Genomic DNA, 23,765 nt, shown 5'->3' with positions numbered 1-23,765 from the left:
AAATCCCAGAGGCAGTGCTTTTTTGTCACTGGCCCCAGTCTGCGTCTGGTGGTCTCAGTTTGGTAGAACACTGATGCAAACCCAAGCTGTGTACTTAAAGCCCCTGCAAAGTAACCGACCCTTGCTTCCATTGCCTACCTTCTAGTGTGGCAGTGTGTGCGATAAGGAAGAGAGTATTATATGTTAAGTGTAAACTGCATATACCATATGTGGTGTCTTTGGAGAGCCAGAGACAGAAATGTTAATACTCACACCGATTAGATAATAATAATACTGTAGCTGAAAAGGAAAATGGTTTGTAGGTGGTATTTTAAATTCTAATTTTTTCCCGATAAAAATGTATTCATAAATTACTGCGTTTCTTTTCAGGTACACTTTGATGCCGACTTCTGTCATCCTGGGGCTTGCAGGAGGCCCTCTGTGGACTGCAAAATGCACATATCTGACAACAAGTGGCATCAGATATGCAGAGAAAAAAGGCAAAGACAAGACACACGTTGTGAACCTCTACTTTGGAGTATTCTACCTATTATTCCATTCAGCAGGCGTATGGGGAAATCTCATCTCTTCTTTGATATTTAGTCAGAGGGCCACTAATGGTAAAGATTATGTCTGTATTTGTTTCAATATTACCATACAATTACCTCACTTCATAGAATGTATTGTATCAGGGCATAATGCACACAAGTCCTTGAATTAACAAAGCCAGCACGAATGGCTTCCCAAATGAAAGTCTCAACTCGTAATGCACAAAAGGGCTTTACAATTCATAACTACTATTGATAATCACGAAACACACTCTGTGAAATCTTGAAAGTTTCAAATGAAAAGGCGAGGCAATGGGGTGTTTTTTTAAAACAGTTTTTATATAGCGCAAACTCCACCCAAAGGTATCAGAGCGCTTTACAAGAGCTCCAGCTACATTACACAAGGAAACATGAATTATTTGGAGGCATGGGAAGATTAAGGGCCCCATTTTGATGGCGGGCGATCCGCCCGCCATAAGTCCCTGGTTATCCCCCGCCATATTAGTATGGCGGGGGGCATCGCGGCGGACGGAAAGACCGTCTGCCGCTTTTCCGCCGGTCGAAATCTCGACTGGACATAAAAGGGACACAATATGACATTATTCATGCCTTTCCATGGTGGAGACTCCGCCATGGAAAGGCATGCAGTATTTGCTATGAGGGCCCATTGCGCGCCCCAGGGGTGTGGTGGTGTGGGGGGCTGCCCCCAACATTGGCATGGACAAGGTGGCAGGCACATGTTGTGCATGCCAATGCACAACGGCCATTCACAGCATTGTGGCGGGCAGTGCTGTGAGCACCGCCCGCCACAATGTCATGAATGCAGGTTACCACCACCACGGTGGTGGTGGCATCCTAATTGACGGTGCAGGACCACCGCACCACTGGCGGCCAGTCCCAGCACCACTAGATTGGCGGGCGGACAGGAGTACGCCCACCATCCTAATGGGGCCCCAAGTGATTTGCCCAGAATCACAGGATGTTGAGCCGACCCAGGGACTTGAACCCAGGGAGACATGTACAAGAAAATGTCAGAGCGGGATGTAACATCAAATTTGGCAATGCAGGTTTCCGACATTTTCAAAATGCACGGATGCGCCTTATTTACAAAAATACGGCGCACCCCTGCATTCCCCTGGCACTGGCGCTAAAAAAGCAGCCTAGCGCCAGCACAAGCACCCTTGTGCCATGTTGCAAGGGTGCTTGCGCTGCAGGAGTGATTGTTTATGTGCTGTAAGGGACACTAACAACAGGGGCTTGTAAATATGCCCCCCGTTCCCCAGTCACATTGCCAGCAGTTATTACACCATGCCCTCTAAGGCGGTTTACTCCCCCTTAGGACTCGCCATGGAATGCACAAATGCTTTGCAACTTCTAATACTGTCAAAAAATCAAGACATGGTACCAAATACAAAGAGTTGGCAGCAACCATTTGCAAAGTGTACATCAATAGCTAACAACTGACTGCGTTTTCAGTCTGCCTACACCTGGAAGAACATAAAGCATTCCCAGATACTCCTGCACACTCTCCCCAATGTCTAATTTACAAAGTGCCATTAAAGGGCAGCGGTCGCAATGGTGGCACATTACAAATCTGAATGCTGGGAGAGGGCTGCTGTATCATTCAGACATCGGTCAAATCATTCACTAATGTTCATAATGAGGCACAAGAAAGTGCCTATCTGTTAATATAAACGAGTCTGGCGTTTTGCCCCACACTGTGAACAATGCCTTTTCTCCTGGGATGGATGACCGAATCACTCACAGCAAAAATGGTGAGGTTGCTTGTAGTGTAACAGAAAAGCAAAGCTCTGTAATCAGCTTCTCTGTGCATCACGTGCCATGAGTAATTAACTTGTTTCATTGGTGAACACTGAATATTTAATGATCACATTTTTTAATCAAAGTATATCTGCCTCTGTAACTGCCACCATTAGGGTGTTGCACTACGATACCGTGTTAGACTATCTCCTCATATAAAAAGTGTGTCCTAAATTTGTGCTAGAAGAATATCATCCCATTGGGTGTGTATTTTCTCTAAATAACTTCACTTTGATGATGATATTGTTACAATATTTAGGATACCTTATGTATGGCAGACTATGTTTCTTGAGGTAAACATTCTCACATTCAACCTGCTACGACCACTGAAGCTTTCCTCTGAAGTTCTTCAGATTAGGCACCACAGAAAAGACAGGGCGTCATGGTGTGTGGCTCCTGCCACATGTATTAGTACTCACTGCCCAATCTACGCAACCTCCTTTGAGTACCTCTATCCATAAAGACCGCTCAGAAACAAAATAAGAAATCACCCTTTCTGAAATCACCCCTCATTAATGAAGAAGTCATCTTAAGCAATTAAGTTTGTAGAGTTTGACCATGCAAGTCTGTTCAGTCATCCATTTATCTCCTCATTCATCAATTCAATTATATTGATTTCGGGTAATTCCTCTGCACCTTCAAATCATCTGTGCACATGCAAACAGAAAATGCCATCATTTGCAGGGCAAGAGGAAGTGGAAACGTGTTGATGGTTGCACCTTCTTTTTGTTTAACCCCTTCCGCGCTGATGACGGAACCGCTCCGTCATCAGCCGTGGTAGCGCTGTGCTGATGACGGAGCGGTTCCGTCATGGCCCGCTCGACGCGTCTGAGCGGCGCTGATTTCGCGCCTGCGCTTTGCGTTTTATTGAGCGGGCGGGGCCATGACGGAACCACTCCGTCATGAGCACAGCTCAACCGAGGCTGGTGACGGAGCGGTTCTGTCACCAGCATGGGCGCGCCGCGCGTCCCCCCGGCCCTCTTAGCGCTGCGGCGGAATAGCCGCCGCAGCGAAGGTGTTAAGGAACTAGAGATTTGTATGCATATATATATGGTGTTATAGTTAGCTGGACATTTCACTCGTACAAAACAAAACCACCATCATTGATGTCATTTGAGATGCCATCAGTGATGTCATCAGTGATGTCACTGACCATGTCATGAATGATGTTATATGTGACATCATCAGCAGTGGATTGCGGGCGTGCGAGTTATAGTTAGTGCAACTGACTATAATGGAGGAATTTCAATGGTTTTGTACGAGTGAAATGTCCAGCTAACTATAACACCCCTAAAACCTATGGTTTTTTAAATGCTAATTCCTAACTATAACATGTCTGAAACCTATGGTTTTTTCAGTGAATTTCAAAGGTTTTGTAAATGATAACAGGTGTGTAAATCGGAATTCATAGTTTGATTAATTTGTAACTTTCAAAAATCGACACTTAGAAACTTTTTCAGCAAAAAGCAGGCAAGGATATCATATGGAAGGAAATTCAAGTACGGTTAGAATTACTTTTCAGCAACAGTCCTGGGCTCAAAGATGCAGCACTGAGGTCTCTCCTGATAACAGGTGAGTAAATCCGAATTCGTAGTTCGGGCTGTAGCTGCGATTAACGGTCCCTCTGGAAAATTGAATGGGCAAAACACGTTTTGGGACCCCCCTTTTTTCTCGGCCCTCGCTTTGATGAATCACCCCAAGACTTTCGGGATAGGAGCGGACTGGAGCGGGCCACCAGTTTAGAAAATTTGGCGAAGATTCGTTCACCGGCGCAAAAGTTATTCCAAATAGAACGTTGCGGATTTCCTATGGAAAATAGGTCCTAACTATAACTACCTGCTGGCGAGCGCCAGTAGGTTGTAGGTTTTATATATATATATATATATATTACCTACTGGCGGTCGCCAGTAGGTATATATAGTTAGGATTTTTTCTCTATGGGACTTTTGAAAATTCTATGTCTAATAACTTTGGCGTTTGTGGACGGAATTGGCAGAAATTTTCAGGAAAATGGAACATTTTGTTTCTGAGCAGCCCCTGAAAATTTGGGGGGGGGGGTTCGTCAAGGGGGGGCCGAGAAAAAAGGGGGGTCCCAAAACGCGTTTTTCCAATGTTAATTTCCATAGGGCGGTTGGCCTCACTTTTAGCCCGAACGGCTGAATGGATTTGCACGAAACTTGGCAAAATTGTAGGGACTGGTAGCCCGATGTGCCTTTGCTAGGTCTGAATATATGTGCTCCAGTGGATTTTGAGAAATTAACGTTCAAAAAAAGATATATATCTGTAACAGCGCACCGGGCAGCGCTCCGCTTCACGTACTTTTCGCGTTACGGAGCTTTGTGAAGCGAAGCTGATTGGTTCTCCGGCGTCTGTAAACATTCCAAACAGTCCGTAGCGGACGCCATCTTGTCTCTCGGTAGGATCGAGAGACAAGAGGAGGCCAAAGCGAAGGGGCAAATGACCATAAGGGGGCATAGTAGATCCTCCCTGACCCCCTAGGTTTGATGTGGAGGTTTTAAAAGGGCCCCGCGGGGCAAAAAAAATAATAATAATAATAATCGAACGGCTGAATGGATTTGCACGAAACTTGGCAAAATTGTAGGGACTGGTAGTCCGATGTGCCTTTGCTAGGTCTCAATATATGTGCTCCAGTGGATTTTGAGAAATTAACGTTCAAAAAAAGATATATATCTGTAACAGCGCACCGGGCAGGGCTCCGCTTTGCGTACTTTTCGCGTTAGGGAGCTTTGTGAAGCGAAGCTGATTGGTTCTCCGGCGTCTGTAAACATTCCAAACAGTCCGTAGCGGACGCCATCTTGTCTCTCGGTAGGATCGAGAGACAAGAGGAGGCCAAAGCGAAGGGGCAAATGACCATAAGGGGGCATAGTAGATCCTCCCTGACCCCCTAGGTTTGATGTGGAGGTTTTAAAAGGGCCCCGCGGGGCAAAAAAAATAATAATAATAATAATCGAACGGCTGAATGGATTTGCACGAAACTTGGCAAAATTGTAGGGACTGGTAGTCCGATGTGCCTTTGCTAGGTCTCAATATATGTGCTCCAGTGGATTTTGAGAAATTAACGTTCAAAAAAAGATATATATCTGTAACAGCGCTCCGGGTAGCGCTCCGCTTCGCGTACTTTTCGCGTTACGGAGCTTTGTGAAGCGAAGCTGATTGGTTCTCCGGCGTCTGTAAACATTCCAAACAGTCCGTAGCGGCCGCCATCCTGTCTCTCGGTAGGATCGAGAGACAAGAGGAGGCCAAAGCGAAGGGGCAAATGACCATAAGGGGGCATAGTAGATCCTCCCTGACCCCATAGGTTTGATGTGGAGGCTTTAAAAGGGCTCCGCGGGGCAAAAAAAAAAAAAAAAAATCGTTTTTTTTTTGGTGGGGTGCGCCCGGTTAGCGTAACGGGAAGCGGACTGGGGAGCGTACTACAAGGAAACAAGAATGATTGACTTTTAACTTATTGTATGTTTATAGACTTTTTTTTTTTTTTTTTTTTCTGCTGAGTGACGTCTCGGCCTATCTCCACGGGATGCAGTCCCTACCATCTCGGCGTTTAAGCCCAGGGGGACCGGTAGTGTGGGAGAGATAACGTCTGTTAACGTTCGATTCGAAGGAAATCAGGAAGTGTTGATAAACATTGACGCCTTATTCCCGTCTCGTCGTTCGTTAGATCACCATTTTCGTACATTAGTCGACATTCCGATGTGACCTGCAGAGAGAGGGAAAAAGAAGGGAGGCAGGGGCTACATTGATAGACACACTAGCACGCATAAACCCAGAAAGGCTTTTACTTACTGCGTACTCGGCCTATCTCCACGGGATGCAGTCACTGCCAACTGGGCGTTCAAGCCCAGGTGGACCGTTAGTGTGATTTTTCTTATACAGGCAGCATATAAAGTATAGGCTAAATACCAGGATCTTTAGCGGTTGCCTTTGGCTGTACAAAAATGTGCAAAGTACATACAACAAAAACCTGGACCGTTCATGTTTGCAGTATTTCTGCGTACTATACCCTTTTAACCCTTGTTTTTTTAATCAAGCTGAGTCGTTTCACCTGTACTTAAGTTATATCGGATCATTTATTCGAAACTTATCAATTTACGCGGACAACTATATTTGCTTTCTCAAAAACAATCTTTAATGAGAATGTCGGTGCACAAATACGGGCCTACAACCCCGTGGGCCGGCCACGGAGCAGGCTGGAACTGTAGATGTGGGGATACTTTATTAGTGGAAAAATTAATGGAGTCAGTGGTCGTTAATTTCATAAAAAGTGCGCCAAGTGCAATAAAAATCATATTGAATCTTTAGTGTGAGCGAATATCATAAGCATCGAAATTTCGAACTTTCAATAATCATGATGCGCCAAACTCAACAACAATTCATTGTCCGAATGTTCAATCGGTACCCATCTTATGCTAATTCATTGTCCTTCATTGTCCGAACACCTAATCAGTACCCATCTCATATCAATTCATTGTCCGAGCTGACAGTATACATCCTATATCAATCCATTGTCCAAACTCATAATCAGTACACATCCTATATCAATCTATATGTTTAAAAACTTCATACATATCCTATGACACCGAGGCTGAGCAATCGGGGTACAATAAGGAGTTGAGGGTTTCATTTGCATCGGCGCCATTTTGGGTGCAGTCAGGCAGAACCAGGCATAGTCTAAATCTCTATTAACTCGTGGTTGGCCCAGAGCTTCCTTTGGCAGTCCAAAGTTCCGTTAAAAGGGCAAAAGAAAGGATCAGTGGTTTGAACCATCAGTCAAAAAGGGGAGGGGGTGCAACAATTTTTCCTACCGGGTCACACTGTGCTTTCACCGGAACTAATCCGAAATGTGGTCTGCAGGATTCTAGTCATTCAAACTGAGGCTGGCGCCAGCATGGGAGCGCCGACGTCCCGCGGCTACAGTTTCGTCACTCCACGGGCGATCATGGCAGTCATTCCCCATCGGGGGTGTCTGCGGGGGTCGGGGACTCCCGCGGCTCCTCTAGAATCTTCAAGGTCGTGGAGGACTACGGTGGTGGAGTCAACCAGTGACCGGGCCATTTCTTCATGCTGGGCCCGCTCTTGCCAGGTCGATCGCCATTTTGAGAGTTCGGTAGCTACCGGCGATCGCGGGGTCAAATGAGCGGACGGGCTCCACCCTGCCGGGCGAGACGTTGCAGCATCGCCACAGTGGAAGAACCCTTTTCCGGGCGCCTGGAGCGCTGAGGGTGCAGCAGGGAAGCCTCCACCTGGGGAGGCGGGAGAGGCCTGTTCGCACCGTCTCTCCCTCCCAGTGCACCCCACGGCGTTTCGCTTTACATTTGTTATGGCCGGACCAGGCGATGAGGACGAGGGGGGGTCGGAGGCATGTGCCAGACATCCCCCCCCAGGGTTGTTGCAGCGATTATGGAAGAAAAAAGAAATGTCCAGTGCGTCTTTTGGGGCGGGCCTCTGGTTGATGGTGGCCGGACGCTCCTTGCCACGGCCCCAGGAACGGATCCCTTAGTCCATCCTTGGGACAGACCTTGGCGCGTGGCGCGCGGCGCCTCTCCTGGGCCTTTCGTGCAGTGGCCTCTCCACTCCCAGGATGCTGGTCCAGACTGGGAGAGAGGGGGGGGGTCGAACCTGTAACTCTCCAGTGTTACCGCGGCCGGATCCCGTCGGCCTCGGCCTCTGGTTGATGGTGGTCGGGCTGGGAGAGAGAGGGGAGGGTCGAGGACAGGGACATTCCCCCCCTTGCAACTCTCCACGGTTGTCATAGCAATCCCCCTGGCCGGGTCCCATTGGCCTCGGCCTTTCCTCCGGCTACACCCTACGTGATGATCTTCTGCCGACGGTTGGCAGCAGGACCCGCCTTATATGTGTTGCTTCCGGCTGGGCGTAGCCGCAAACCTGTTGCACTTTGGAAGTTTCCAGAATGGGGCGGATGTCTGCTGACTTGTATCTTTCCCAGTTTGCCGTTATTTGGGCGTGGCAGGCGGTGGGACAGACACGTTTTGGGGCAGTGAGGGGCGATGAAGCCTCGTTGCCTTGTGGCCGTTGCAATGTCACACTTGGTTTCTCTTACTGTTTTCAGGTTTCTTATTACGGGCTTACTTCTAACGTTTCTTGTTTCTAGGACAATAATAGGTTTTATCATTACGTATTGTTATCGTTTCTTTGTTTGTTATTTAATAAAAAGTTCATCAGTGGCCTACTGATTTTCGTTTTCCTATTCCTTTCTTTCCAGGTTTTTTCATGCTAAAGTTTCTGTTAACAGGATACAGTGATCACTTCGTTATTATTGCATATGTCCTTTTCACTAGGGGTGCTCTCTGGTCGGGCCAGATGACCTATCTCTAGTAAATGGTCTTGGTGAAACAGGTGCATCAATCAGTGGGGAGTAGATAGGCATGACAGATTACAACGGGGGACAAAGGTCCGCATTACCTACCCTTTCACTACTTGCAAAGATTTTCCTACGTTTATTTGCAAACAGGGAATACCTCCAAAAGGAACCAATTCCCAAACAGTCAATGTTCGGGCAAACAATCAATCAATGAGGAACGAAATAGGCACGACGTGTTAAAGGTTTGCGTTACCTACCCTTCACTATCTGCAAAGGGAGAGAGAATATTCCTATTCTTCCCCGTTTGCAGGCAGAGAAGATCCTTAAGAGAACCAACTTCGAACAATTCAATGCTCGATTCAAACAATCAACAAGGGGTACTGTGAACACAAATGAACGCCGCTTATGTACATACACATTGCTATTTTCAACAGGTTGTTCCTAATGTTTCTATTTTAGCGAGGTCAAAAAGAGATCCCATTAGTGGCCTACTGATTTTGCTCGATTCCTTTTGTTTTTTTACACGATTTTTCGCTATCTGCAAAGACTAAACAGAGTATTGCGACTCTGTGCTTGTTTGTAAATAGAGAATGAACCAAAGAGAACCAATTCTAAAACAGTAAATGCTTGGATAACAATCAATCAAATGGAGAGAGAAGCAGGCACGACGGATTACAACGGGGGCAAAGGCCTGCGTTAACTACCCTTCACTATCTGCAAAGAGAGAGTACTCCTAATAGAAATGAGGGGGGGGGCAGCATTGAAAGCAGATCAGTGTGCATAAACACGAAAAAAAAATCTTACCACGTACTTGACAATCGACAGCTTATGATATTTGCTATTAAAAAACCATTGAAATTCACTGAAAAAACCATAGGTTATAGACCATATATAGTTAGGAATTAGCATTTACAAAACCTTGAAAATTCACTGAAAAAACCATAGGTTATAGACCATATATAGTTAGGAATTAGCATTTAAAAAACCTTATTTTACTCACACAAAACCATTGAAATTCCATATATAGTTAGTTGTACTAACTATATATCGCGCACCCGCAATCCACTGCTGATCATGTCACATATTACATCATTCATGACATGGTCAGTGACATCACTGATGACATCACTGATGACATCTCAAATGACATCACTGATGACATCTCAAATGACATCACTGATGACATCACTGATGACAACATCCAGTGACTGTATTTTTCTGTAAAGTTAAAATATGTCTTGAGTGGATGTATAAGTGTCTGGATGAAGGATTTAGTAGGTGCATGACTGACTGTATGAGTGAGTGATTAAATGTGTCTCACTGAGTGCATGGGTTAGTGACTAAACTGTCTTAATTTGTGCATCATTATGTCTGTTGTTCTGAAAACTGCTGCATGTGTTGTTCAGTAGCTATATGAGTAACTATATGGGTTATTGATTGGTTGCCCAAGTATTTGTATGGGAGACTGAGTGTGTGTGTGGGTGGCTGGGAGGTGTATGACTCTGTGCATAGATGTGTGAGCAGTTGATTCACTAGATGTATGGGTTCAAAAGTGCATGTGGAAACAGCTGTATGGGCGGTTGACTGTGTGCATCAGTGTATTGGTGAGTGAATGGATATCTCAGTGCTACATGTCAAAGTAAGTACATATGTAAAACACAGTACATGTGAGACTTGACATATATAAATAACTGTGCATAAGAGCCAGTGAATGTGTGAGTGGCTGTACGCATCATTGTGAACTTGTATCCAGGAATGTATAAGAGAGTAAATATGTTTTAGTATATGTTTGAATAAGTAAGGTGTGTATAACTGTATAGTTGGGAAAATGGAGGTGTGATAGATTGTTTGCATGACTGACTAGGTGTGTGTTTAACTTCATGGATGAGTGACAATCTGTGAGTCTGTGTTTACACTGAGTGTATCTAAGGTTATATTAGAGTCTGAAGAGGTTCATCGTATTATCACATGAATGATGTCATCAGTGATGTGATCAGTAATGTCAAATGAGATGTCATCAGTGATGTCATCAGTGATGTCATTTGAGATGTCATCAGTGATGTCATCAGTGATGTCATCAGTGATGTCATTTGAGATGTCATCAGTGATGTCATCAGTGATGTCACTGACCATGTCATGAATGATGTAATATGTGACATGATCAGCAGTGGATTGCGGGTGCGCGATATATAGTTAGTACAACTAACTATATATGGAATTTCAATGGTTTTGTGTGAGTAAAATAAGGTTTTTTAAATGCTAATTCCTAACTATATATGGTCTATAACCTATGGTTTTTTCAGTGAATTTTCAAGGTTTTGTAAATGCTAATTCCTAACTATATATGGTCTATAACCTATGGTTTTTTCAGTGAATATATATATATATATATAGAGCAACAGAGCTGCATTGCAGAGTGTTGTAAAAAGGGGCGTGGCCTCATTACACCTCTCTGCAATGCAGCCCCCTAACCCATACCCAAGGATCCTGGTGGGCTAGTTGGCCCCCAGGGACCCCCATTATGCAAGGGGAATTAGTTCACCCTCTGCAAACACGCCAGGGGGCTGCCTTGCAGAGACGTGTAAAGAGGCCATGCCCCTTTTTACACCTCTCTGCAACGCAGCCCCCTGGCGCATACTGGAGGTTCCTGGTGGGCAAGTTGGCCCACAGGGACCCACAGTATTCAAGGGGATTTAGTTCCCCCTCTGCAAATGTGCCAGGGGTGGCCTTGCAGAGACGTGTAAAGAGGCCACGCCCTTTTTACACCTCTCTGCAACGCAGCCCCCTGGCGCATACTGGAGGTTCCTTGTGGGCTAGTTGGCCCCCGGGGACCCCCGCTATTCAAGGGGAATTAGTTTCCCCTTTGCAAACGCGCTTTGCAATCCGTCACCTCAAGCCCCGCCCCCTCCCTGCACCACTCTGCTAACGCGCCCCCTGGCACGTTTGCAGAGGGGGTGGTAATTCCCCTTGAATACTGGGGTCTCTGGGGGCCAAGTAGCCCACCAGTTACCTCCAGTAAGCGCCACCGAGCAGCGTTGCAGAGTGTTGTAAAAAGGGGCATGGCCTCATTACACCTCTCTGCAATGCAGCCCTCTGGCGCATACTGGAGGTTCCTGGTGGGCTAGTTGGCCCCCAGGGACCCCCAGTATGTAAGGGGAATTAGTTCCCCCTCTGCAAACGTGCCAGGGGGCTGCCTTGCTGAGACCTGTAAAGAGGCCATGCCCCTTTTCACACCTCTCTACAAGGCAGCCCACTGGTGCATACTGGAGGTTCCTGACCCCCTAGGCCTGCTCAGGGGTCCCACAAAGACCACAAAGGCCCCCAAAAAGTATTTTTTTTTAAAAACCCTCGCGCATAATACATAGGGGGAAATAATTCCCCTTGAATACTACGGTTCCCTGGGGGCCAAGTAGCCCATCAGGAACCTCCAGTATGCACCAGGGGGCTGCCTTGCAGAGACGTGTAAAGAGGCTACGCCCCTTTTTACACCTCTCTGCAATACAGCCCCCTGGCGCATACTGGGGGTTCCTGGTGGGCTAGTTGGCCCCTAGGAACCCCCAATATGCAAGGGGAATTAGTTCCCCCTCTGCAAACATGCCAGGGGGCTGCGTTGCAGAGAGGTGTAAAAAGGGGCATGGCCTCATTACACCTCTCTGCAATGCAGCCCCCTGGCGCATACTGGAGGGGGCTGCGTTGCTGAGAGGTGTACAGACTGAATTCCCTTCTATAGGATATCATTGCCTGCTATCTAAAATATATATAAATTTAAAAAAAAAACATTTTTTTTAACAGTTTCAATATTTAATTTTCTTTTTCAATTTATATTAAAAATATGTAATGTAATTTAAAAAAATAAAATATCTAAAAATAAATACTTTAAAACAATGTAGTAAATCAGTATAAAATCAGTATAAAATATAACAATTAATACATTTAAAAATTATCATTTACAAAACCTTTGAAATTCACTGAAAAAACCATAGGTTTCATCCACCTTACATTTAGGAATTAGCATTTAAAAAACCTTAAAAATTCACTGAAAAAACATAGGTGTCAGCCACGTTATAGTTAGGAATTAGCATTTAAAAAACCTTAGAAATTCACTGAAAAAAACAAAGGTTTCACACGTTATAGTTAGCTGGACATTTCACTCATACAAAGCCATTGAAATTCCCCCATTATAGTTAGTTTAGCTAACTAGAACTCGTGCGCCCGCAATGCACTACTGATGACTTCACATATTACATCACTCATGACATGGTCAGTGACATCACTCATGACATCATTGATGACATCTCAAATGACATCACTGATGACATCACTGATGAAATCATCCTTGTGAAAGAGTGGTAGACCTCCTCGCAGCGTAATATAACCTTTGATACACACATTCAAAAATAGAAACTAACATTTAAAAAAAAAATGGTATTACCAATACCACTTACAACAACCTATACAGTAATTCCACCATCTACATACACATGCACTCATTCACCAACAGTTCTATATAGGCACGCATACATGTACTCACTCATCATATGTACTCATACACCTATACATTTTGTTACGCACCGACAGTCATCCATAGAGTTACTCACACACATACTCACACATGCAAATAAACTATCAATCATCCATTTATTTGCATATACAGCTATATACACACCACTGCACATAATTTTACAGAAATGTACACACACTTACACTCTTAACCCCTTCCATGCTGATGACGAGCTCAGCTCGTCATCAGCGTTACCTATCGTGTGCTGATGACGAGCTGAGCTCGTCATGTAACGCGGTAATTCGAAAAATGCCGCATACCGCGGGAAAAACGGCCGCACGCATGCGGTTAAACAATCACCTAAAGAAACACATACTTAGTTATACAGGAACTCTACCAATCTCTCACTCTCATATATACTCACTTATATACACCAATACTCACATATAGTAGTTTAAAGCATATGCACTTAGTCATAAAGACAGTATTGAGACAGTCATTCACTCACTAAAACACCTATACACACACTCATCCACCCATACAGTCCTGCACATATGCTGTCTTCAAAACACATACAAACAGTGAGTCACTCATTCATGCATCTATGTGCTAATATCCCCCACCGAACCATATAGACACTCAGACACTCATACTGACACTCAAAAAAACAACTAATAACCTATACAGACACTCATGTAGCTACTCACCAACCCATGCAGCTACGTAATCAAAAAATGTGTGAGACTGATACAGATATATATATATTTAAAAATTACTCACTAACCCATGTATTCACTAAGATACACTTAATAAGTCAGTTATACAATCAATTTTACAAAACAAAAATCCATTTAGAGACTTATTTACCCATTTATTCTTCCTTCAACCTTTAGATATACATATATAAAACATATTTATTTTTCAGAAAGACACACATTCACTGGATGATGTCATCAGTGATGTCATTTAAGATGTCATCAGTGATGTCATGAGTGATGTCACTGACCATGTCATGAGTGATGTAATATGTGACGTCATCAGCAGTGCATTGCGGGCGCATGAGTTATAGTTAGCTGAACTAACTATAACGGGGGAATTTCAATGGTTTTGTGTGAGTGAAATGTCCAGCTAACTATAACATGTGTGAAACCTTTGTTTTTTTTTGTGAATTTCTAAGGTTTTTTAAATGCTAATTCCTAACTATAATGTGGCTGAAACCTATGTTTTTTTCAGTGAATATATATATATAAATATCCTCTCCTCTCAGTCAAGGAAATACTCGAGCCCAAATTGGTTTTCACGCAGTTATTTATTCCATAAGCATGTTGTGAGCCAAACGCCCAACGCATTTTGGTGCAACCGCACCTTGGTCACGGGTCGAAGGAACGTTCGTAAAACATAATTACATATAGTGCACAATAAACATACATGTAGGACTACATATCCCAACTGCTGTATTAATATATACCTAAATGCGAGACTCTGGCTATGATGACCAATTTTCCATATACAGAATTTTCTATCAGGATTCTATCAATGCACCTTATTGATCTCTATAGTATGTTGTCCCCTACTGTTATTGTAATTTTACAACAATGAGCCTTAGCGTACTTTGCACATTTATTGCTTATTTGCACACTGTTTTGCAATTCTGTACAACTGTGGCTAATTGTGTATCTATATAAGATTTTTTCAGTAGGACTCTATTAATGCACTAGCACTTTAAAGATCTCTATAGGATGCTGTCTTGTACTGCCATCACAGGTTTATATAATGAACCATAGTGTATTTTTACTGCTTATGTGCACACCTTTTTCAATTCTATACAATTGTTTATATCTACTGCATTATTTTTGCACATTTGTGTCAAAGTGTGTGTATTTATAATACTTGAATATATTTCATCACTATTTAGTTTAGCAATATAGACATATGTGTTACCGATGCATAACAACAGTGCAGTCTGTTTTTCTATTTCACTAAACAATGGGCAATTGTTTTTATAGGCACTAGTGCACAATTTGTAAATAAGGGGATTCCTGTTAGTGGCGCGTCATGTGATCAAGCTCGCAGTTGGCGAGCGAAACACGTCATGGCGAGCACTATGCTCGAATAAGAAGGGACAACTTGGTAATAAATTTGACACTCCATTTTAACCGAACTATGGAGTATTGGTGTCTTTCTGGAGATCGTTGAGGGTCCGTGCCTGGGTGTGTCGCCAAAGGATTTGCAGGCCAGGAATTGGAGTGAGTGAATTATATATATAATATATATATTTATATTTTTTTAATTTTTGTTATTGTATTTTATAGTTCACAATACTGACAGACAGCTAATCCTTTCTGAAGAGGATCTAGGAACAATGGCTTTCTGCTTGGTCCACCACATTCCTGAGTTTCAAATGTGCCCATCTGTATTGGGATAAAAAAGCAGTTGTAAATCTGGGGTGTACATTGTATCATTGAACTGAAGACAGTGAGGGTGTCAGCTGCTTCTAGTAATCATGATCAATTGGGCACTACATTTATCCAGCCAGTCCAGGAGTATTTTGTTTCAATCATTTTATACAGACACCCATCCATGGGTGGTAACATAATATGGCTATCTCACTTGCTGAAAGTGATGAATTAGATTCTATTATGAAGCTGGTGGGTTGAAGGTTGATTGACTTTGTCTTACACAATGTTTAAGATGTCTTAAAGATTATATACTGTGGGAGCAATTCTGGTATCCCAAAGGTTATATGAAGACAAAGTCTTGTGTTTAACAATGGTTTAAAGTGATCTTTGCATTTCTAATGGTTTCATTTGCATTCTCCAGGGACAGGACTGAACTACACATACTGTGGAGCCTTCAATTGTCCAGAACTGAACATTAATTCTATGAATTATACAGAAACAGATCGACCATCAACTCATTTAATTTACACTTTGATGGGAGTTTACACAGGTACGTGTTTCTACAGGTACTTAAGAGAAGTCTGTAACGTTGCTTAAATAATTGTTTTACCTATAGAGAGAGTACAAAAACTTCTGAAAATTGTAATCGAGGCTCATTGTGTTTCACGGTAGAAAAACAGATCAATTTGAACCGTTATGAACTTTTATAATGACTGGCAAGACAAAAAGTAAAGAAAGATTTTTTCAGTTAGCACAGCTACAATAAGTTAAATGAAAGCGGCTTGTACACTTATTGATCCGTGAGAAAAACCAGGAAAAATACTATGAAACTGGTTCCTGAAATAGAGTTTTAAGTGTTGAGGTAATTTTTTTATGAAAAGGCAAAATGCTGACCCGTGACCAACCGTCTTGCCTGGTAAAGATGAAAACTTTGTTACAATAATATTTCCAAAGAACATTGAGATTTCTTGCCAAAGAGAATTTAACTTCACCAAGACTTAAAATCAACCATATGTAACAGAACCTTGGCTGATCAATATGGAACAAATGGAATGTTCTTCTATTGGATTCCTTCTGACCGAATATCGAAAACGTTCTTGTTTATCTGTTACCTGTTTCTTTTGCTACTTAATGGTTACCTAATATTTAGGTCTTGGCTACAGATAGCTGTAACTGTCTGTTGGCAACACCTCTTGCTTCCAATACATATAGCGTATCATATATTTAGAGAAGGCTTTGGATAAATTCGATGCTCATCATTGGATGACATGGTTGTCAGTGTCAGGTGTCTTTTGTTCGTCACACCAATGAGTATTTAAGTTTCCCTATGCTTTTGATGAGATTCGTAGTATGGTTCAATTGCAAACAACAGGTAACTATCTCTCCTTTTGCTGAAACATGATTTGATTTTTGGCTCTCAAATGGAGTGCATGGCCTTTTTATTTTCCCTCGTGTGTGTCTGTCTGTCCCCACTCATGCTGACTCTGTCTCTCTCCATGTGTGGCACAGCGGACAGAGCAACAGACTCCGGCGTGAGGGGGCTCAAAGTTCGATCCCCGGGGGTAGCTCTGCTTAGTACCATGTGACACCAGGCAATAGCTCACTTAATCTTCCCGATGGTCCAAGCACCTTGAGACCCTTAGGGGGGATTTGTTTGTGGTTAACAAACACCAGATTAATTTATGGATTCATTCTCCATCACCCGCTCCCATCGGTTCATATCTCTCTCAGCAGCAATCGTCTCTCTCATACCCTGGCCCCACCCACCGCTCGCTCTCTGTCTGCAACACCTGCCAACATGGAGCACAACTGCTTAGTGTTTCTTTTTCCAATGCTGCATTGCAGGACTGTTTCTCTCTTTCTCCTCCTTTCACCTCTGGGCTCCAGACTGTCCCCCACGCATGCTCCATGGCACCTCTATCAATCAATCAATCAGAGTACTTGTAGAGCGTGCTACTTACCCGTGAGGGTCCCAAGGCGCTGAGGGGAGTGGGGGGGTGCTGCTACAGCTCGAAGAGCCCGGTCTTGAGGAGTCTTCTGAAGGTGAGTAGGTCTTGGGTCTGCCGTATGTGGGTAGGGAGGGGGTTCCAGGTCTTGGCAGCGAGGTAGGAGAAGGATCTGTCACCGGAGGTCATTCGTTGGATGCGGGGGACAGCAGCGAGGGCGAGGCTGGCGGAGCAGTGCTGGCGGGTGGGGGTTTGGAAGCTGAGTCTGCTGTTCAGGTAGGCTGGTCCGGCATTGTGGAGTGCTTTGTGTGCGTGGGTGAGGAGCTTGAAGGTCATCCTCTTGTCCACGGGGAGCCAGTGTAGGTCTCTCAGGTGGGGGGTGATGTGGCTGCAGTGACGGACGTTGATGATCAGTTGAGTGGGAGGCGTTTTGGATGCATTTTAGTCATCGTAGGCGTTTGGCTGGCATTTCTGCGTAGAGTGCGTTGCCATAGTCCAGTCTGCTGCTGACGAGGGCCTGTGCACAGTTCTTCTTGTTTCGGTTGGGATCCACTTGTAGATCCTGTGGAGCATGCGGAGGGTTTTGTAGCAGGAGGAGGAGAAGGCGTTGACCTGCTTAGACATGGAGAGGGAGGGGTCAAGGATAAATCCTAGATTGTGTGCATGGTCGGAGGGTGTTGCTGCTGTTCTCAGTGTGGTCGGCCACCAGGAGTTGTCCCAGGCTGAGGGGGGTGGATCCGAGGATGAGGACCTCCCTCTTGTCCGAGTTCAGCTTCAGATGGCTGCTCCTCATCCAGTCAGCGACGACCTTCAATCCCTCGTGGAGGTTGGTTTTGGCAGTGTGTGGGTCCTTGGTGACGGAGAGGATGAGATGGGTGTCGTCGGCATAGGAGATGATGTTGAGGGCGTGATGGCGGGCCACTAGTGCGAGGGGGGCCATGTAGATGTTGAACAGTGTCGGGCTGAGGGATGAGCCCTGGGGGACGCTGCAGATAATGTCGGTGGCTTTGGATCAGAAGGGTGGGAGGGGGACGCTTTGGGTTCTGCCGGTGAGGAAGGAAGTGGTCCAGTCAATGGCCTTCTCTTGGATTACGGCTTCTAGGAGGCGTGTCTTTAGAGTGTGATGGCAGACCGTGTCGAAGGCGACTGATAGGTCCAGGAGGATGAGGGCTGATGTTTCGCCATTGTCTAGTTGGCTTCTGATGTCGTCTGTGGCGGCGATGAGGGCTATCTCGGTGCTGTGGTTTCGTCTGAATCTGGACTGGGACGAGTCCAAGATGTTGTTGTCTTCCAGGTGACGGGTCAGTTTCATGTTGACAATTTTCCTGATGACCTTTGCCGGGAGCAGGGAGATGGGCCGGAAGTTCTTGAGTTCCTTGAGGTCTGCTTTGGGTTTCTTGAGGAAGGCGTTGATTTCGGCGTGCTTCCATCTTTCCGGGAATGTCGCTGTTTCAAAGGAGATGTTTATGACCTACTGTAGTTGGGGTGCGATGGCTGCGTCTGCTTTGTTGAATACGTGGTGTGGGCACGGGTCAGACGGAGATCCTGAGTGGATGGAGTTCATGACCTTGCGTGTCTCGTCGTCGTTGACGTTCGACCAGGAGGTCAGGCGGTTGGCGCTGCTGATGTACACAGGGGAGGTGGAGTCTGGCGTAGTCGGGGCGGTCGTGGTGTTGAAGCTGTCGTGGATGTCAGCGATCTTGCGGTGGAAGAAGATGGTTAGTGAGTCGCACAGTTCTTGTGAGGGCAGGATGTCGTTGGCGCTGTAGTTGGAGAGTTCCTTTACAATGCTGAAGAGCTCTTTGCTGTTGTGCGCCTTGTTGTCCATGCGGTCTTTGAAGGAGGATCTCTTGGCTAGTCTGATGAGGTGGTGGTGTCTGCGGGTGGTGTCCTTGTGGGCTGCATGGTTGTCCGGTGTGCGTTTGTGTAGCCATGTCTTCTCCAGTTTTCGACATGCGTGTTTGGAGGCCTGGAGCTCGTTGGTGAACCATGTGGCTCTCTTGCTGGTGTGGCTGTTGGAGGGTTTCTTGAGCGGGGCAAGGGTGTCGGCGCAGTCGTCGATCCATTGTCTGAGGTTGCGGGCTGCGGCGTCAGAGTTGGTGGGGTCGGTGTGTGGGTTCTTGGCAAGGGAGGTGAGCAGCTGCTTGCTCCAGCAGCAGCGAGGCAGCTGTTGGGTGCGATGGTGCGTGGTTGGTTTCTTGAAGGTGAAGTGAATGCAGCGGTGGTTGGTCCAGTGGAGTTTGGTGGTGTGATCGAAGGTGATGTGGGAGCCTGTGGAGAAGATGGTGTCAAGCGTGTGGCCGGCGGCGTGGGTGGGTGTGGTGACTAGTTGTCTGAGGCCGAGGTTGGCGAGGTTGTTGATCAGGGTGGCGGAGTTGGCGTTGTTGTTGCTCTCGCGGTGGAAGTCCAGGTTCCCGAGGAGGATGTAGTCTGTGGAGGCGAGTGCGTAGGTGCTGGCGAGGCCGGCGATGGAGTCGCTAAACTGAGCACGGGGTCCGGGTGGACTGTATGAGAGTTCCTCTGAGGGTGGTGTATCCAGAATTGCAGGTGTTCGGCAGCGTTGAGGGTGTCGTCTGATTGGGTGGCGACTTTGAGGGCTGACTTGTGGATGATGGCTATTCCTCCTCCAATTCCGTTGGCGCGATCCCTGCGGGTGATCTTGTAGCCGTCCGGGATGGCTATGACGATGTCGGGTGCCAAGAAGTCGTTCCACCAGCTCTCGGTCAGGAAGTCCACATCTGGGGCGGAGGTGTCGAGCAGATCCCAGAGCTCGACGGTGTGTTTGCGTGCGGAGCGGGTATTGAGTATGCAGCGGAGGTGGTTGGGTCCAGTCCTTGGAGGTTTGGTGTTTCTGTCGCAGGTGAAGCTGCAGGTGTGGCAGGAGATGGGTCCGTGGGTCCGTTTTGGGGCGGCCTGGAAGCAGGTGTGGTTTCGGCCGGCGTTGAGTGCGTGGATGGTGCTGGCGTCGTAGTGGATTCTCGTGTTGTGGCGTTTGCGGGGTCCAGGTGTTCTGGCGCAGGGCCCGGTCCAGGCGCGGACGGGTGCAGACGGGACTGGCGGCGCGTCCGCTGCACGCGCCCGCTTCTCAGACTGCATATGAGGTGGCTTGGAAGGGAGGAGCAGCTGGGAGGCGGGAGCGGGGAGGCCAATGGGTGTGCTGGGGGGCAAGGCCGCAGGGAGGCAGCGTCGGGAAGACCGGGTCGGCGAGCGGTGGGGGTCGGGGGGAAACTGGCGCGCAGGGCGAGGGAAAGCCCAGGAACCAGAAGGCAGGCAGCAAGGGGCACAGGAACCAGGCATTCCGGCTAACAGGTGAAGAGTGGCGGTGTGGGGGCGACCTGCCTGCAAGCAGGGTCAAATGGCACCTCTATGGTTGTCCATTATGCTTCATGGTCCAGTCACTCCTTCCACTCTTATCCCTCCATGCTTATCGATTCCCTTGCGACTTGATATTGTTCATTTTTGTTACAAAGCTATATATGTTTCCCTTTTTTTAGATCAATGGGTGGGGGGTTAAATTACGCTGTCATAATTTGTGTAAATGTTGGAATTTCAAGTTGCCATTGTTACGGAAAATCCCCAAATGATGCCATTACGCCAAGTCACATAATAAAGCATGAAGTGGTGCCTTTACAAATTAGAAAGCTACGTGGGTCAGACAGGTCAGTCCCTTGGATGTGTGCACTTTTTCTTGAAACTAGAAGTTTCTTAACTTGATTTCAAATGTATTATAAAACATTCGCAGACTTCATCACTGATAATTCCATGAATGTATTCATTCCTTTATTTGAATCTTCAATAGAAATGTCATTAGTTCATCAATTTCTCTTAACTTCATCAAAATATAGGGCCTCATTTATGAAAGCCTTGCGCCACCGATGCGTCACTTTTTCCCATGTTAAAAGTGACGCACCGGCGGCGCAAGGCCTTCATAAATAAGGCCCATAATTTTTAACACACCCAATGCATTTCGGGTCATTTGTTGACCCTTCATCAGGGGTTTGGTTCAAACCGGCGTCACAGCCAAGGTGTCATCCTTATTTAAAACGTGATGATACAGCGTGTAGAACCGTACTTGAATTAAGGGTGTTTCGTTTTCTTAGTCAGAGAAACAACAGCGTTCATTACTTGTCTTTCCAAATAGCAGCGCTCGCCTGACCTCTCTGTCCCACGTAGCTTTCTATTATATATGAGCACTGCTAGACACAGTGCAAGGATGGAGTAGCACACAACAATGAATATTTGTGTAAACAGAGTGCACAGAAAAACTGAACTGTTTATTTGCCTTTACAAATTACACAGAAAAAGCAACTGTTGTTCATGGTACTTGTTTTTTGCATTTTTTTTTCGAGTGAAATGTGTTCCTAAGTCAAAACTTAAAGAAACGATGCATTTACTGCTAAAATATAGTGCTAGGTGACAGATTTGCATTTCATGCAATTATGTGTAGTTTTGCATATTTTGGGGAAATATAACATAATTAGGTGGAGGGTATATCTGCCAAGCTTTGATGTAGTATCCCATCTACCAAACACTAAATAAGGCTGAAAATGCAAATGAGAGAGCAAAATGTGAAAAGCCATGGTTTCCAAATTAGCTTCAATAAGGCTTATCTTTAGAGAATTATGAGGTTTCGATCAGCCATAGACTAAAATGCACTTGTAACACGGAGGACAGGAGATATATATTCACCAAAAAAGATAAAGTTCAGTTGTGGTTATGAATAAAATCCCCCCAAAAAAGTGCAAGTTATGGTTAAGACCACAATCAATAACTCACACAACAGCACTGTAAACCATAACTTGCACACCAAAGGGTGATGCACATACCTCAACCTTAATGAAGCAGATGCTCCTCCCTCCTAGCCATGCCTATGCCCTGCACACCCGATAGGGCAGCTAATCCCCATGACACATGACTCAGCCAAACACAGGGCGAGTTGCTTACATGGCTTGACCTCTCGCAGCGGGATTCGATGAAAAACAGGCGGCCCAAAACAATGGTTAGCCGCAGGGTATGGCCTATAGGCAGGGTTGTGCCTCCTGCTACAGGGATTGGCAGTAGGGCCTGGACACCCCACTCGCTGAGGACACCACCCCCCACAGCACACAGGTCATCGACCTGCACACTATGGGTTTGTCACAGGGGCTGGCCTCCGGCTAAGTCCAACACCCAATCTGCTTCAGGTGGCCAACCCTCTACTCACACAGTCTTTAGCAGGGATTAGCCTCGGGGATTAGAGCATTTGCAAATTTGGTATTGAGGTTGGGAGTCCTGGACATCGGTTCCTTGGTCTTGTGGACTCAGTGAGGGTTCAGGCTTTCTGAATCCATCATTAGGTTGTGAATCCCATGATAAAAATTATGTTAATATATCTTGTTACAGGGGGTGTCCCCAAGAGCTGGTAGCCAGATTGAGGGGTACTCACCCTTCCCTCTTATCCCCTTTTACTTTTGATTATTCCCAATATGGAGCTCAGTGCCCCATGTTGCGCAATTTGGGCCACAATGGCAAGAGAATGGGAGGATAAAGTCCCTCATCCACTTATATGCCTTTATGGGTTTTTTAACTGGATTCCCAAATCTTCAGTGGAGCTGAGGAACCAGTTGAGGATTTGTGAATTAATGATGCAGATGTCTCCCTTTTCATGCACAACAAGAGCACCTTTGCAATACAACTTTCTCAAAAACTGATTTACATCAAACTAAGCAGTAAAGTGGTACCTTTTTGCAAATTTAAGCGTAATTTCATTCAGCCATTGTTTTGTATCAAAGTACAAAGATTCAGTAAGAAATTGTATCTTTAGTTGGTAGAGGTATGCACTTTGTCTAATTAGGGACCACATTCCTAGTCAGGGTAAGTCAGATACATACGTTAAACATGTGCTCACCCTCTGGTCACTTGGCCCAGTGTAAAGTATTTGTGAAACACTTAAAATAATAAAAAAGTGAAAACACCACACAAAAATAATTCACACCAGGTTAGGAAAATAGAGCTTAATTTAGGGAACAAAACAACACAAAAACGTCAAAAATCCAATAAGTAGAGCCGGAGTTATGAATTTTTAAAGAATATCTGCAAATATAGTGCTGAAAATCATTTAGCGCCAACTGGGGCGATCTAGTCACGCTTAACTGGATTAAATCCAAAAGTTTAGGTCAACCACGATGGAGCGAGGGTCGGATATGGGGATCAACCTTGTCCCACTGAAAAAGTACCTTATTGCGCAGTCGA

General features: G+C 45.4%; 1 protein-coding gene across 1 annotated transcript in view; it reads left to right on the top strand.

Annotated features, from left to right (window-relative positions):
• LOC144762549 (protein unc-93 homolog A-like) overlaps positions 1-23,765 on the top strand; it is a 244,248-nt gene that overhangs the window by 54,460 nt on the left and 166,023 nt on the right. Inside the window, exons 3-4 of the mRNA XM_078647777.1 lie at positions 370-599; positions 16,010-16,138. Coding sequence (XP_078503903.1) covers positions 370-599; positions 16,010-16,138 — 359 coding nt within the window. The remainder of the gene's footprint in view (positions 1-369; positions 600-16,009; positions 16,139-23,765) is intronic.

Source organism: Lissotriton helveticus, chromosome 6 (assembly GCF_964261635.1).
Source record: "Lissotriton helveticus chromosome 6, aLisHel1.1, whole genome shotgun sequence".
Lineage (NCBI taxonomy): Eukaryota > Metazoa > Chordata > Amphibia > Caudata > Salamandridae > Lissotriton > Lissotriton helveticus.
The sequence above is the reverse complement of the archived record's forward strand: the minus strand, read 5'-3'. Positions and strand labels throughout refer to the sequence as shown.